Raw genomic sequence first — 17500 nt, 5'->3', positions numbered from 1 at the left:
CACACAAACACACACCCAGACACTATGTACACTATGTGCAAAAACACTAACAAACACACACCACCCACATACAAACACACACACACACACACACACACACACACACACACACACACACACACACACACACGCGCACACACACACACGCACACACGCACATGCGTCCAGCTGTGACATGACTTCACTGAACTCTTTCTCTTCCGTCTCTTCTGTAAACATCATCTATACGGAGGCCTCTTCGTGTCCTAGCAACAGACACCTTGACAACCCAATAGGAAGGTATCTTTTAATATATAGTGTGTGTGTGTGTGTGTGTGTGCGTGCACAGTGTACACACACACACACACACACACATGAACGAGTGACGTCAGGACTTCGGTACTCGTGTTTCTGTACAGTATAGTACTGTACATGTATCCATGGTTTGGTTTGTGCTGGTTTGGTTCGGTATACATTAACCCATTTAGACCGTCACCTGACATCGATATTTAAAAGATGTCTTCTAAATCCAGTTTTCTGAAAGACCTATGTTTCTTTCTATATCAGTGGTTCTCAATATTTCATGTCAAGGACCCCCAGAATTATCTGTATTTGGCCGCCGACCCCCATCTGAAAATATGTTGTTCCAGGGACCCTCCAGATGCAAAGATTTGAGTTAAAAATGTTTGAATGATTGAATGATTTTTCAAAAATAGCAGACCTATGAGCTTGTAGATCTGCTTTTTTCAATAGCAGATCTGTATTTGGCCACCGACCCCCATCTGAAAATACATTGTTCCAGGTACACTCCCGGAAGCAACGATTTGAGTTAAAAACGTTCGCTCTGAAAGAATATATATTCAAAGATGTGTGCCACATTTTCATGATAAAAAAAAAAATAGCAGACCTACAAGCTCGTAGCGCGCCACTCGGTGGCGCGCTATGAGCTTGTAGATCTGCAATTTTTTCAATAGCTAACGCATACCATAATGCTAACACCAAAAGGGGTTCCCGCCCAGAATGGGTTTTTAATGCACATGTATTGCAGTGGTTTTGGGTGTGTTGGCTCTGACCACCCCTGTGTAATGGAGCACAAACAATCAGTGCGTGGAACAGTGAGATTTGAAGATACTGGCTATAGTCTACACTCATTCATTGTAAACAGAGTAGCGCTAGCATACAGCATAGCACAGTAACACGCCAATCAATGACTAACGGCCTGCCAATCTTGTGTGCATGCTTCACATGCGATTGGCAGGGGGTGCGTTTTTGGATTGTTCCCTCACAATAGCGTGGCAGCTGGCCGATGCTGGAAGAGACCAGATTTCGGAGAGAACGCAAATAATATATTTACAAGGCCAGGCCAGGTTTTCTCTCACAGTACTACATTTTTAGTATTAATGATAGTGTTCATAATAATTGCTAGGAATAATAATGTGAAAAGCACTTATTTGGGGTATTTTTTTGTCAATTCTACTCTCACTATACATGACATTTGTGCTATGGATTTAACCCATCTCTTAAAGATGGAGTGCCACCATTTTTTTCCCACCCTAAAACATGATCATCAGGTATTAATACAATATAAGGGGGAAGAACTTTTTCCAAAAAGTGTACAGTATTTGTTAAAATCATGCTTTTATGTGGACACGCCCACCAGTGGTGATGGGTGGTGATCCACCTGAACTGAAGCCGCACCCACAGCTGTAGTTGTATGATAAAGGGGGAGGGGTTAGGGGAGGGGCTGATAGTGTGGTGTCACTATATTACTGTTTACTTCATTGGCCCGTTTGACTGTCAAGGGTTCAGCCTCCAGGAAGAAACCCTAAATACAAAGTTAATACACCATTGCACATGAAAACAACTCCAGGGTGTCTAATGAAGTACTGTCACCTCATAGACACATGAAAAACTGGAAAAATACAAAAAATGTGGCACTTTTCTTTTTTTATTTTTTTTATTAAGATATTTTTTTGCGGCTTACGCCTTTTTTTTTTTTTTTTTTGAAGGGACAGACAGTAGGCTGACAGGAAACGGGAGAGAGATGGGGGGATGACATGCAGTAAAGGCCGTGTCGGGTTCGGGAGTCGAACCCGCGGCACACCGCGACTGGATCACCAGTCCGGTGCCCAGACCGTTACGCTACGGCCTGGGCCGGCACTCCATCTTTAAGAGAGATGGGGAACCTTGTCAAACAGCATCTGATAACCGCATGTCTCACCAGTCACCATGCCTTGGCCTTTAGACACATATAGACCATGCAGGGCGAGCAAAACCAGCGACCTTGTGACTCCCACACAAACCCTCTACTCATTCAGTTATGGCTGTCTGTAGCTCGGATTCATAACATTGTTATGAAATGTTACTACAAGAATGTTATTTTTTTTACTGCTGGCAATACCGTAGCTTAGTGGTCAGGGGGGGCCCGCCTGTATGGTTAGCAGAAGGTCACTTGGTTTTTGCCTCCCAAACCCGGTATATGTGTCCTGCAGTGTCCCTGACACCGCCGTTCCCTCCAAAGCTGCCATATCTGAGCAGCATTCCCGCTGAGTTTAAGCTGAAACTTACTCTGTAATTGAATTACTTTTCTCGGACATTTTCATTTCTAAGGTGTTTCTCTCTTTCATTTGCATTCTGCTGTCACACTCGTCGCCTACGTCTTTCTCTCTTTCTCTCTCTCTACTCTCTCTCTCTACCTCTCTCTACCTCACTCAACCACAGTTTTTAACTTCCCGTTCATGTCCTTTTCTACTCTATTTTCTTTCCTGACCTCCCCCAGTCAGTCATTCATTCTCCTCTTCTGACGTTTTCACCCCTATATCTCCTCTGCTTCATCATGCTGCCACTCTGTATTTCACTCGTCACCTTACAGGTTTTTAGCCTCCATGTCACTCACACTCTCTTCCTTTCACTGACCTGTGTGTTTCACTACTGACCTCCACACTCCCCATTTTCTCTCTCTCTCTCTTTCTTCTTTTTGTTTTACTGAGATTACGTTTAGGAATAAGGTTAGGTTTAGGCATATAGTTTTACTGAGGTTACATTTAGGAATAAGGTTAGGTTTAGGCATAGGTTTACTGAGGTTACATTTAGGAATAAGGTTAGGTTAGGCATATAGTTTTACTGAGGTTACATTTAGGAATAAGGTTAGGTTTAGGCATAGGTTTACTGAGGTTACATTTAGGAATAAGGTTAGGTTAGGCATATAGTTTTACTGAGGTTACATTTAGGAATAAGGTTAGCTTTAGGCATAGTTTTACTGAGGTTACGTTTAGGAATAGGAATACCTGTTGGCGACCGTTCCGAAGTCGCCGGATTTCACCGTGTTGACCTGTTACCGCAATCTTGTGTTCTTCTTTACTATTATTGACATTGACATTATCGAAAAACTAATGCACAGCTTCAAAGATGCTGCTATGCAATGGAGTGCTAACATTGTGCTTTGCATAGGCCTACTGTAAGGTTGGTTAGCTGCCTGATGTAGCTATATCTAATGTGCCCTCATTAGCATTATAGTTAATAGCTACAGTAATAAGGGGAATGTGTATAGAATGATGCAGATGTGTCGTTTTGCTGGCTATAGCTTTGTTGACTAGTGTTAGCAGACTAACAGACATTTCTATATGTGCACATTCTGAGAATGACCACATTATTTACACAGAGCACTTGGCCCCAATCATGCCAAGTTTGTTCTTAGCAAACAAAACCAACAAATAGATCATAACAAATTATGATTAAAAGAACAGTCAGTGTAAACCGATACAGGATGTATACATAGCATTGGAGTTCGCACTGATGATAACCTCAGCTGCAGTCGCCTCGTCTCAGCCGAGACAAACCTTGAACTAAATACATCTCTCTTTGGCAAAGCGAGATAAAGAAAAACATATTTATTTGTACTTGTCAGCGGGGCCTATACTGTTAAGCAAAGGTCTGAGCTCTACTGCTGACTCGGTGTTTCTCTCCCCCGTCCGTCGGCCCTCGGCTTTGGCCTTGAGGTTAATGGAGTGTGTCTGAAATCCTCCAGGGCACCCAGACATGATGATTTATATCCTCCAGTCCTCTGTGGTTGCTCCCCTGTCTCCTGTCCCCCCCCCCCCCCCCCCGTCCCCCCCAGTCTCCAGCCCTACTGGCCCCAGACAACAGGAGGGCAGCAGGCCATGCAGTGCGGCATTATAACCACAGAGTCATTGTCCCTTGCCAGGGGGGGCCCTATCGGTCTTTAACTGCTGCTGTCCTCATGCATGCCTCCGTGCTAAAGGGGAGGGAAATACATTAAGATAAAGGAGGAACTGGGGCTGAGATAAGAGCAAAACTGCATGGTAATGGTGCAGATTAGACCGGATTCCATTAGTCTTAACTGATTGGCTGTCAACAACCGGGCCCGGCTGTGCACTAAACGTGCTCTATGCATGCATACACTCATGTACACACTGTGATCCTCTCTTTATATAGATGTAAGATGCAAGAGGTTTAATTCATCACTCAATCAACCAAGTACAAACAATTAAATGTTAGCGTGGCCTGTTCAAACAACAACAACAAGTTATAATGGATGTTAAACATCATTATTCAAGTTTTATACATGATGCAGATACATGTGAAACTAAAATAAACCCTTTTATCAGCACTAGGGGGAGTGTACGGAATATGAAGGGAGAATAATTTTGCGACCAGATATATAGAATGTACAGTAAAACATTTAAAAAGTATATAGTATATACCTATGGTCCCGTGTTGTAAAATAAGAGTGTATGCTCTGAAAAGATGTCTTAAATATCCACAGGTCACATAAAAAAAGAATAGAGGCGTTTAGAACGTTAGCAGGAATTGTGGGCAATTTGAGGTGAGGGAACCCACACAATGCATTGCTCTATTGAATTAAATGGTCCACCGGGGGGGAGGGGGGTGTATTGATGTCAAGTTAAAGACAGGAGAAGGAATGTATCAATGTCCAGAAGAGATGAATGGGAGTCAAATGGAATGAACCGCAAGGGGAGAGGAAAATGATAACAAAGAAGCTAGGTAGAGAGAGGAGGAGGAAACAGAAGGTGTGTGTGTGCGTGCATTTGTGTGTGTGTGCGCGTGCATGTCGGAGAAGTGGGGGTCTGTGGGGTTCTGCTCTGTGTACTTCACTGTGTACTACTGACCTCTCTCTGCGATCCGATAAGGCAGATATACGAGGGCTCATTTGTTACAGTAATTACTACATCATCACGGGCGGAAAGACTGCTAACTATATATATAAGGGTACTACTCGAGTATAGACGCTTAACTTAAAAGTCTTATTCGAGTAGAACTTAGGTTGAAAACTGCTTCAGTAAAAGTACAATGTATACGAGAGTAACGTTGTTATTTGCCTTGGGTAGTGGGTATAGGTCTCTTGGTAGAGCGCTTGCCTTTTGCATCGCGAGGTTCATGGCGGCTTGATCTCGGGCAGCTCCAACATTTATTTATAACCTCTGTAGCACCAGAGTACACATACTCAACTACTGCACTTTAAGTACAGTTTTGAGGTACTTTTACCTTACTGGAATATTTCCAATTTTCGATACTTTTACTTCTACTCCAATATACTGTACATTTCAGTCAGACAATTATTGCACTTTTACCCCACTACAATTATTTGAAAACTTTAGTTACTTTGTAGATTTGGATTATTACAAAACATACACTAACCACTTGTGTCTGTCTGTCTGTCTGTGTGTCTGTGTCTGTGTCTGTGTCTGTGTCTGTGTCTGTGTCTGTGTCTGTGTCTGTGTCTGTGTCTGTGTCTGTGTCCGTGTCCGTGTCCGTGTCCGTGTCCGTGTCCGTGTCCGTGTCCGTGTCCGTGTCCGTGTCCGTGTCCGTGTCCGTGTCCGTGTCTCTCTCTCAGGGACCTCAGCGAGAACACGATCCAGGCTATTCCGAGGAGAGCCTTCCGAGGGGCCACAGAACTCAAGAACCTGTGAGTCAGAGTCATAATATATGCACCAATACCCATGTATGATGGTTCCTCTTTGGGTAAGACAGGCGTCGGCAACCCAATATGTTGAAAGAGCCATTTTCGTCCAAAACATTATTCAAAATCTATCTGGAGCCGCAAAAAAAGGAAATAAATCCCAATGCATTTTTACCATAGGCATTTCTTAAAGTATTTATTTAAAGACGGTTACGCCGCGGACAAAGCCAACTCGGATCGTGACAAATCATGACAATGAACACAATGTTTTGGGCCGATCAAATAATTTATAAGAAGAAAAACAAAACAAATAGTGTTGTCTCCTGCCTTTATTTTCTTCTTTCTAATGATTTGATCGGCCCAAAATATTGTGTTCATTGTCATGATTTGTCACAATCCGAGTTGGCTTTGTCCGCGGCGTAACCGTCTTTAAATAAATACTTTAAGAAATGCCTATGAGGAAAATTAACGGCGATTTCTTTTCCGGGTCTCTCGAGGGGGCGGGACTGCGACGCTCTATAGAGCCACTAGGGGTGTGCTCTAGAGCCGCCTGTTGCAGACCCCTGGGTTAACCCATTTTAGGCGGTGTTAGCATTACGCTATGCTTTAGCTATTTAAAAATAGCAGATCTACAAGCTCATAGCGCGCCACCGAGTGGCGCGCTACGAGCTTGTAGGTCTGCTATTTTTGAAAAATGGAAGAACGACTGACATAGCTTTTTCAGAAAACTGTCATTTTCAAACAGACATTTTTAGAATCTGATCTCAGGTCAGAATGGGTTAAGATGTCTCACTCATCCTCCTTACGCACAGAGAGAGAGGATGGATGGGGGGGGGGGGTTCTAAATGTTGTTATCACTCTGTTGTTATTATCACAGTCAGCTGGACAAGAACCACATCAGCTGTATAGAGGAGGGAGCCTTCCGTGCTCTGCGTACTCTGGAAGTCCTGTGAGTATTATTATTCTATACAACACTTTGTTTCCCAGACTGGGTCGGCACCCATTTGTGGACACACACACACACACACACACACACACACACACACACACACACACACACACACACACACACACACACACACACACACACACACACACACACACACAGTAACTGTGTGTGTGTGTGTGTGTGTGTGTGTGTGTGTGTGTGTGTGTGTTGTCCCTCTCTTTTTGTTTTTGTTTTAAAAATGTTATTATTTCAAATAATTTTCAAAAATAAATACAAAAACTCTCACAGCTTTTCACACGGAAAAAAATAAAATAAGTACGGTCCGTTTGAATGTTATGCTAACGGACCATGACGTTTACCTAAAAACAGCTAAAATACTGGCGTGCGCGAGCATGCACGCGCAGTCTTTATGTGCATTGTGGATCATAATATGCTCAAAATGCGATATTCAGGGGCTTGATTAGAGCTTAATTTGACTTACGTAGACTTTGACCACCGGAGATACGGGTGGCAGCCGGAATGTAGAAAGGAAAGGAAAGGTACTATGTTTACCCAGGGTAACTGGACTAAGCTCAAGAACTTGTTTACAGCCAGGCCCTGCTCATAGAACATTTCATGGTAGGGGTTCAATGCCTTGTCCAAGGGCACTTCAGTGGTGGTAATTTTAACGTGCCGGTCCGGGGATACGAACTAGCGACCTTCCGATATCAAGACCGCTCCGCAAACCGTTCGGCCACCGCTGCCGGCCGGGAGCAGTATGGGTTGGCGCCCCAGCCTGTGTCTTCCGTGAGGAAGAAGCCCAACAAACCCACGGTGAGGCCTTTAGGAGGGCCATTCAAGCCTCAAGCGGAGCCTGCGGCACCACCAAGGGCAAGGTGGGGCCTGCGGAACCGTTGCGGCTTGAGAATCCACCATTCCTGAATAAAGTGCCTGGTGCTGGGAGTCTGGTGCAACGCACAGGGCCTGACCTGGTGAGAGCAGGAGTGGACCTGGTGAGACGTAGGAGGGGCCCGGACAGGAGTCAACCCACAGAGCCTAGTCCTTCCACGTGCCAGAATGGTACCTCCCAGTCCCGGCAGAGTAGTTCAGGAGGAACGGATTGTGTGGCCTTTCCCTAATGGGACTGATCGAGGGCAGCTACTGGGACGTAAGTCGGGACTTGATCACCCCGGCTGGGTCACCTGAGTGAGGGGTATGATGTTGGGAGACCCGGAACCCCGATGACCTTGGAATACATCACTGAGTATACGTCCCAGGTGCATCCATGCGATGTATTATTATTATTTTTTAGATGTGACAAAAACAATTATTCCCCGATCGGATTACCTCTCCACCTGACCTGTGAAATAGCTAGTGGATGTTTACCATTGTTTGAACCGGAACTGATTGTCGGCCATTTTAGGAGTTTTTCCAAAAACGTCTGGCACTGGCGCGCTAGCGGCCACTATAGCACTTGCGCAGACGGAGTTAAGAAGTGAAAATAGCCGATCTACGAGCTCATAACGTGTTACTCCGCGACGTGCTATTTTCAATAGTTTGGGTTTCTCTTTTGGGTCGTGAGCAAAAAAAAAGTTTGGGAACGACTGTTCTACAACTTGGGCATATGGCCCGGGCTAATATTAGGGCTGTGGAACTAAGCACTTGAAGGACCACCACAGACAGATGTTTTTTGTATTTGCTTGCATGCAGAAACACCTTTTCCTCTGTGTGTGTGTGTGTGTGTGTGTGTGTGTGTGTGTGTGTGTGTGTGTGTGTGTGTGTGTGTGTGTGTGTGTGTGTGTGTGTGTGTGTGTGTGTTTGTGTGTGTGTGTGAGAGAGTCCTTTGTGTTACCGTGTCTGTTGGAGTCATTCAATGCCTAATTTTATACTCCACGGTGTAATTTAGTATGTTGTGGTTGCGACACTAGTGTTAGCTTGTAAATCAGTTCTTGTCAGCAGGTGACACTGTTCTGCGATGGAATATAAATCAAAGCTTAATCCATTTTGGGCGAGAACCCCTTTTTGGTGTTTTAAGCGTTATGCTTTAGCCTTTGGAAAATAGCAGATCTAGAAGCTCATAGCGCGGCACCGAGTGCTATGAACTTGTAGGTCTGCTGTTTATTGAAAATAATGAAAATGTGCCGGAAATCTTTCAATATATATTCTTTCAGAGCCTCAAATCTTTGCTTCTGAGGGGTCTCTGGAACAACATATTTTCAGTAATGGGTCGACGGACTATAGTTTTAGGGGTATTTGACATGAAAAAGTTTGAAAACGACTGACACGGAAACATGAGGTTTTTCAGAAAACTGTCAGGAATTAGAAGACATCTGTAGAATCGTCCTCAGGTCAAAATGGGTTAACTGCTCACTACTGTACATTCCACTAAACTATTGACCTTCTCCCCCCCCCTCCCCCCCCTCCCCTCCAGGACGTTGAACAACAACAACATCAGCAGCATTCCCGTGTCCAGCTTCAACCACATGCCTAAACTGCGCACCTTGTGAGTCCTGAACTACATCTCCCACAATGCCACAGCGTTTTGGGGGTCTGGCTATATATGGGGATTTCACAGAGACACATAAGGCGGCAATGTGACACCTATACTGTACACAATGTTCCCCTTAATTCTTTCTGCCTTCCCTGGCCTTTCTCTTGTCCCTCCCCTCTGTCCCTGCACTCGGTCCTTCTCCACGGTGTCTTCCCTCCCTCCATCTCACCATCCTCCTCTTATCTCCAAACGTCCATCTTAACCGTACCCCGTACCTTCAAAACCATGGCCTTCACTCCTCCACTCCACTTTTGTCGTCCTCACTTGCTTGCACCATCCATTTTCCTCCACCCTCCGTCTCTGGAAGGAAAAATATATCTCTGCCTCCAGATGGTGCAAGAACTCTGCGGCTCGCCTTCTCACCGACACGAGAAAACGTGAACATTATCACACCTATTTTAGCTTGTCTTCACTGGCTCTAACCTGACGCTGCCAGATCCAAGAAGCTTGCTACACAAATTTGTTTCACAGCTTATTGGGATCTGGGATCTCGGAAGCAAATTCGATGACGGGGCTGTTCCTTTTTTTCAAGATACTTGGTAGATGATTGGATGGGACCGTCTGTCTATCACCGTGTGGGCGTGCAAACACAACCAATCATATTGAAGTGTCTATATAGCTTCACATCCGGTTTCGCACATATCCCGCCCTTAGCTCACGCTGATTGGTTCGAACCACGGAGCGGTTCGGTGTTAGCTGAACTCCCTGAGTGATCCCAGATGGCTGCTGTGTTGGGGAACATGGTTACCCAATACCGCCGCCATCTGGCAGAGTCAGGTTACACTGGCTCCCTGTGAGCTACAGAATTGATTTTAAGATTTTATTGATTTATTTTAAAGCTCTACATGGTTCTAGCTCTAGATCAATGCCATTTTGGCCGAAGAGCATTAATCACGCCTCCATAGGTCTTTAGTTTACTCAAGTTAAGTAATAAGACCTGGTACTTAACCCATTTTAGGCCGGAACCCATTTTGGTGTTAGCATCATGTCGTGCTTTAGCTATTGAAAAATAGCAGATCTACAAGCTCATAGCGCGCCACCGAGTGGCGCGCTATGAGCTTGTAGGTCTGCTATTTTTGAAAAATCGAAGAGCGACTGACATGGAAGACATTTTTAGAATCTGATCTCAGGTCAGAATGAAAACTGGGGCACGGTGGCACAGTTGGTAGTGCTGTCGCCTCACAGCTAGAAGGTCCTGTGTTCGATTCCCGCTCGGGGCGCTGTGGGTGCTGGCGGCGTGTTTCCTCCTCCGCGTCATCAGTGCCCATACCCGAAGGCGGGGTTGGCGAAAGGGCCTTTCTGTGTGGAGTTTGCATGTTCTCCCCGTGTCCCCTAGGGTAGGTACCCTCACAAAAACATGCAGTAATCCTGGTCTCTAAACTGCCTCCCCCTGGCCAGCCGGGGCGCCTGATGGAGGGGAAAGGAACTGGTTGGAATAACGTGTTCCTTCCACGCGCTACGTCCAACCAGGGAAACTCCCCCCTGTCAGGTGTAAAGGAGCAACTTGGACACTCAAGCATGAAGGAAGCATGAGTTAAGTCCGTTGCTCTCCCCAGGTTGGCGGAGGGTGTGTAGAGCCCAGGATCACATTAGATGATTGACACAGGGGTGAAAAATGGGTTACAAAATCGTGGGATACAAAATATATTAAAAAAAAAAAAAGAATGAAAACTGTCAGGATGTAGAAGACATTTTTAGAATCTGATCTCAGGTCAGAATGGGTTAAGACACACAAAATACAGCCCTATGTGTTTGGAAAGGTGCTATACAAATAAAATGCATTCATTCATTCATTCTGCAGTCGTCTCCACTCCAACTCTCTGCGTTGTGACTGTCACCTGGCCTGGCTGTCCCCCTGGCTGAGACAGAGGCCGGCACTGGGTCTGTTCACCCAGTGCAGTTCCCCTCCCACCCTGCGGGGCCTCAACCTGGCCGAGCTGCACAAGAGTGACTTCGCCTGCACAGGTAATAATTCTGACCTGTCTCTTACACTGCAAAATGCAATAGTTCTATGAATTTGAAATTGTTATCCTATATATATATATATATATATATATATATATATTTCAAGCGCTTAAAATCTGGCGTCAATTCCAGCAGAGCATTCCAGAGTTGTCTTTGCATGGGGGCCACATTAGCCACTTTATCCTGGGGAATCCCGAGGCTTTCCAAGTCCCCCCCCCCTTGCCAAGAGGGCCTCCCAATAGGGAGACGGGAAGCATCCGTAACTAGGTGCCCAAACCACCGCAACCCATTAACCCAATTTGGCCTGACGTCGAAATTTAAAAACTGTCTTTTTTTTTTAAATGTCTTTTTCTGAAAAACCTCATATTTCTATATCAGTGGTTTCATGTCAAGGACCCCCAAAAATTTTATGAAATTGACCCCCATCTGAAAATGTGTTTCCCAGAAGCAAAGATTTGAGTTAAAAACGTTCGCTCTGAAAGAGTATATATTCAAAGCTTTGCACCACATGTTCATGATTTTTCAAAAATAGCAAACTAGGTCTGCTATTTTTCAATAGCTAAAGCATAACATAATGCTAACACCAAAAGGGTGTTAGCAAGACCGGAGGCCGATTTGACAAAATGCCTTTCTAAATCAGTAGTCCTCAAACCTTTCCCGTGCCAAGGACCCCCAAAATCGATATATAATTGACCGCGGCCCATCTGAAAATGTTTTGTAACCAGGGATCCCCAGAATGAGAACATGACTTTATATACAGTAATATACGAGTGGTTTTATTCCGTTTTGCAGGCCACAGCGGCAGTGCGTTCGTCCAGCCCTGCAGCCTGGCTTCAGGCTCCTGTCCTCCCATGTGCTCCTGCAGTAACAACATCGTAGACTGCAGAGGGAAGGGCCTCACCGCCATCCCTGCTCACCTGCCCGAGGCCATGACAGAGATGTGAGTATAGTGTTATGATCTGACTGTGAACTGTGTACTGTAGTATACCCTTATTTTGTAGTGATGTCTTAGTATTTCCTAGTTTTGCCTCGTTGTTGCCTGTCTTGTCTCACCTCATCCCCTGTTACACACCTGTCTCCATTCTGTCGTTAGCCTGCAGTTGCCTGATGACACTCACCTGTGTTTTGCTTCACTATCAGCCTCGTAGTCTATTAGTACTGGACTCATTCTGCTCTCACACTGCCAGATCAAAGTGTGTTGTTACTTTGTGTTCCTGCCTGTGTTTGTCCTGCTGTTGCCTCGTCCTCATGTAAGCTGTTTAGTTCTTTGTTCTAATAAATACTTGACTTTACCTGCCCTGCCTGCTTGTTCTGCATCCAAACGATCGGTAACTAAGGGCAGATACAAACCGTTCCCTGACACAAGTAAGACGCGCGAACGCGTGAAGCGAACGCAGCTCGTAAAATTGCAATAGCAACAATTAGAATAAATTACGTACTTTTTTAAGGGTTTTTAAGTTATATTTTCTTTTTCATTTTCTTTTTTGAAGGTAAGTTTTTTTAAGTTACGTTTTTTTTAAGTTATTTTTTTAGTGTGTGCGTGCGTGTGTTCTTTTTATTTTTACGTTTTCTTTTGTAAGTAAAAAAAAAAAAAGCTCAAAAGAAGCTTAATTTCCATCCACCAGCTGTCTTAAAACCCGGAAAAGATATGCCCAGACAGCAGAAAACAGCCACGGCTGTCTGGTACGTACTGTAGGTCTGGCAACAGCTCTTGTGCGCGTGTGCGCGTGTGCGTCAATTTAACCCATTCTGACCTGAGATCAGATTCTAAAAATGTCTTCTACATCCTGACAGTTTTCATTCTGACCTGAGATCAGATTCTAAAAATGTCTTCTATGTCAGTCGCTCTTCGATTTAAAAAAAATAGCAGACCTACAAGCTCGTAGCGCGCCACTCGGTGGCGCGCTATGAGCTTGTAGATCTGCTATTTTTCAATAGCTAAAGCATAACATGATGCTGACACCAAAAGGTGCAGACGATCAGAAATCGCCAGGGAGTGATCGAGCGCTATAACTCTATGCCGAATTGAAGTGGACTCGGTCCCAGACTTTTTATTTTTTTCTCCCTGGAAATAAAAAAACGTCTGGGTTTCCGAGGCTATGCTGCTGTCATAACAATCGCCTCAACGTGGTCTCGCTTAAGGTCCTCACAGTTTCAAACATAAACGTCATTTTTCAACGGCGCTGTCACGATCTAAAACTCACAGTTTTAGTGCGTTGTTTTATTTCTCTTGCACGTTCTCATGGCTTTTATGAATCATCCTTCAGAGACGACCCATTAAAGACCTCATCTACACTCTTTGTACAACTATAAAACAAGCGTCGCTTTTGAAGTACCGTATAGCTCTTCATTCCTGAGAAGTTGAGTTGACATTTGATTTGCTCCGTAATGGTCCCCCCAGTAACACTAACCTCAGAACCTGTGTGTGTGTGTGTGTGTGTGTGTGTGTGTGTGTGTGTGTGTGTGTGTGTGTGTGTGTGTGTGTGTGTGTGTGTGTGTGTGTGTGTGTGTGTGTGTGTGTGTGTGTGTGTGTGTGTGTGTGTCTGTGTCTGTGTCTGTGTCTGTGTCTGTGTCTGTGTCTGTGTCTGTCTGTGTCTGTGTCTGTGTCTGTGTCTCTGTCTGTGTGCTCTTAATGCAACGTCCTATTTTAGTAATCTGAAATTGTCTTAGCCTAGTCTTAGTCGACAATCTTATACTCTTAGTGTTCATTTTGACAGCAAATTCAGATTTAGTCTTATTCTCACACACACCATTTTGTTTTGGTCCTATTTAGTAATCTGAAATTGTTTAGTCTTAGTCTCATTAGTCAACAAAGTTAACACTGCTCAACCCCAAATTACCTTTAGGATGCAGACACTATGGGCTCCATTTTCGTCACCGCTAAACCCCTTATCCCTAAACTTCTTTGCCTTTTTTTTTTTTTTTTACTATTTTGCTAAACATTTTTGAATAGCTAAAATAGCCAGTCTACAAGCTCACAACGTGTCAATGTAGATTGGCTATTTCAACTATTCAATTTATTTTTGCAAAAATAGTACAAAAGAAGTTTAGGGATAAGGGGTTTAGCTGTGACGAAAATGGAGCCCTGTATACATAATGTGTCTGCTTAATGTAATGTCTGTCTGTGTCTATTACGCCACCTTTCTGTTCATGTGTAAATAAACTCAAAGTGTGTCGTTATATGCTTATATGATGTTCCCCCATCCGTCTCTGGGGTTGACATTAGCGTTAAGTGAATCCATGAATGCCTCCGTCGTCGTCGGCCCTTCGTATAATCCTTCATCTTCAGTGTCATTCCGTCCACACGTCAGCCCAGCCAACGGCGCTCATTCCGGGAGCGTGACAGCCCACTAGTTCATCATCCTGTACCGGGCGGGCGCTGACTCGGGATTAATCCAATAAATGTATTATGTTGGCCAATTACGCGCACTTCGTCCCTTTTGTGGTGAACGCCAGCGTGTCTAACGTTTCACCGCGTGTCGCAGCCAGGGTTATATAGAGGCTCATGACTCGACGCCCGGTCCTCGCTAGTACAAAGCGAGGAGATATGAACGCACGTCTGGTGGGGGGAGACGTGAATGGATGTGAACAGTGAGACAATGTGTCCCGGTGCTTGGTGTTGGTCGTGTTGACGTAGTTGATATGGTAACGGGCGCTGCCCATGCAGCCAGCCCAGCTGCTGTGAGACTGTGTGTGTGTGTGTGTGTGTGTGTGTGTGTGTGTGTGTGTGTGTGTGTGTGTGTGTGTGTGTGTGTGTGTGTGTGTGTGTGTGTGTGTGTGTGTGTGTGTGTGTGTGTGTGTGTGTGTGTGTGTGTGTGTGTGTGTGTGAAGTACTTCAAAAAGTCAAAACGTTATATGACATGTGTGTAACACTGTTGATGTCTTTCTTTTTCCTCTCTGTCTGTCGTCTTTTTCTTCCTTTTCACCTCTCCTATGCTCTTCATCTTACTTTTTCTTAACTCTCCTTTTCTCTGTTCTCCCCCCCCCCCCTCCCTCCCTCACTACCCACCCTCTCTCTCTCTCTCTCTCTCTCTCTCTCTCTCTCTCTCTCTCTCTCTCTCTCTCTCTCTCTCTCTCCCACCCCAGTCGTTTGGAGCAGAACGGCATCAAGTCGGTCCCTCCCGGAGCCTTCACCTCCTACAAGAAGCTCCGTAGAATGTGAGTCTGTCTGACCAACACACAAACACACACACACACACACACACACACACACACACACACACACACACACACACACACACACACAGTGTCTCACACTTCTACTCAGTCCAATCCAGCTCAGCTCCAGGAGGTTTATTTGTCACTATAACTCATACAAGTATACAAGCTGCGGAATGCAAGTGTGGTATATATGTCTAGTCTATATTTCAGACTTAAGCCATATACAGAGTTGTTACAAACACCCCAATAACAACACATGGACCGAAGAGGTGTAGTCGCGGCTGTGGCTTAGGAGGTAGATCAGGTCGTCCAATGATCCCTGGGTCGGCGGTTCGAATCCCGGCTCCTCCTCCTGTCCGCATGTCGAAGTGTCCTTGGGCAAGACACTGAACCCTACACATTGCCTCCAATGAGTCGGTCGGTGTGAGCTCGCCACCATTGGTGTGTGAATGTGAGGACGCTGGCGTCGACTGTGCGCCGCTTCACTTCCCAACGTATGAATGAATGAACCATTGTAAAGCGCTTTGAGCACTTACAGCAGAAAAGCGCTATAAAAAATGCAATTCATTAGTCTAGAAACAATGGCAACACATCAATACAAAAGACACAAACAAAGGCAAAAAATGTGGACGTTTCACATACTAGTATTGTATAATATTGTATGGATTAGTCCAGTGGTAAATGGTGTATTTTTGGGTTAGGCCCTTTCGCTTAGGTTAGCGAAAGGGCCTTTCTGTGTTTGCATGTTCTTCCCGTGTCCCCTAGGGTAGGTATACCCTCACAAAAAACATGCAGTAATCCTGGTCTCTAAACTGCCTCCCCCTGGCCAGCCGGGGCGCCTGATGGAGGGGAAAGGAACTGGTTGGAATAACGTGTTCCTTCCACGCGCTATACGTCCAACCAGGGAAACTCCCCCCTGTCAGGTGTAAAGGAGCAACTTGGACACTCAGGCATGAAGGAAGCATGAGTTCAAGTCCGTTGCTCTCCCCTTGTCCCCCATATATATGGGGACTAGGTTGGTGGAGGGTGTGTAGAGCCCAGGATCACATTAGATGATTGACACAGGGGTGAAAAATGGGTTACAAAATCATAAAAAAAAACAACCAAGGCACTGACCTGCTCATCCGGAGCAGCTGCAGGGGATTCAGTGTCTTGCTCAAGGACACCTCGACACTATAACTACAGGGGGAGCCCCCGGGATCGAACCGGGAACCTTCCATATCCCCAAGCGGCCGCTCTCTACCTCCTGAGCCCACTGCTGCCCTTTCATTAATACTCTCTATAGTCTCTAATGCATGAATTTTGTCCATTCTCCACCAGCCGTCGGGCTTAACATGGTTTAGGTCTCTCTAAGATATGTTATTGATATCACATTTTACTCTTAAACACTTTATGCTCTCTCTTTTCTCTGCTTGTGACAATAAAGCAGATTCTGATTCCTCTGCTCACTCACACACGCACACACGCACGCACGCACGCACACACGCACGCGGTGAGAGTCGGCGGGTGCGTATTGTGCTCCCTGAGAGAGGCCATAGCCATCACTTTCGGTGGTCTCTCTAGTCAAAATGTGATCCCTCTCTTCCTCACAGAGCTGTGAGTTTTCCTCCTCTCGCCATGATCACGCGTCATGCTTCACGTGGAGAGCCAGTGGATTTAAAATTTATAGTCCAATTGATTTTCACTTCTATCGGAAAACAGGGCCTGGAGTTCTGATCTCACCATGGGTATTTCTTTTCCAGGGTTGTTTTATCTTGGGGTCCTTGGCATGAAATATTGAGCACCACTGACATAGAAACATGAGGTATTTCAGAAAACTGTCAGGATTCAGAAGAATCTTTTTTAATTCCGACGTCAGGCCTGAATGGGTTAAACCTGCCGTCCCTATTTTGGGCACGTCATTATAGGCGAACACTTCTGTAAAATCTCAATATGTTTTTAATGTACAAACTAGTAGAAAATAAAATTGTCATTT

At 45.1% G+C, this 17500-nt stretch overlaps 1 protein-coding gene across 1 annotated transcript in view; it reads left to right on the top strand.

Annotated features, from left to right (window-relative positions):
- LOC310858293 (slit homolog 1 protein-like) overlaps positions 1–17500 on the top strand; it is a gene marked incomplete at its 5' end in the record, with an annotated part of 114817 nt that overhangs the window by 41364 nt on the left and 55953 nt on the right. The window contains 6 exon segments of the mRNA XM_083764401.1: positions 5855–5926; positions 6798–6869; positions 9280–9351; positions 11201–11364; positions 12157–12304; positions 15451–15522. Coding sequence (XP_083620527.1) covers positions 5855–5926; positions 6798–6869; positions 9280–9351; positions 11201–11364; positions 12157–12304; positions 15451–15522 — 600 coding nt within the window.

Source organism: Protomyctophum parallelum, assembly GCF_964188405.1.
Source record: "Protomyctophum parallelum genome assembly, chromosome: 5".
Lineage (NCBI taxonomy): Eukaryota > Metazoa > Chordata > Actinopteri > Myctophiformes > Myctophidae > Protomyctophum > Protomyctophum parallelum.
The sequence above is the reverse complement of the archived record's forward strand: the minus strand, read 5'-3'. Positions and strand labels throughout refer to the sequence as shown.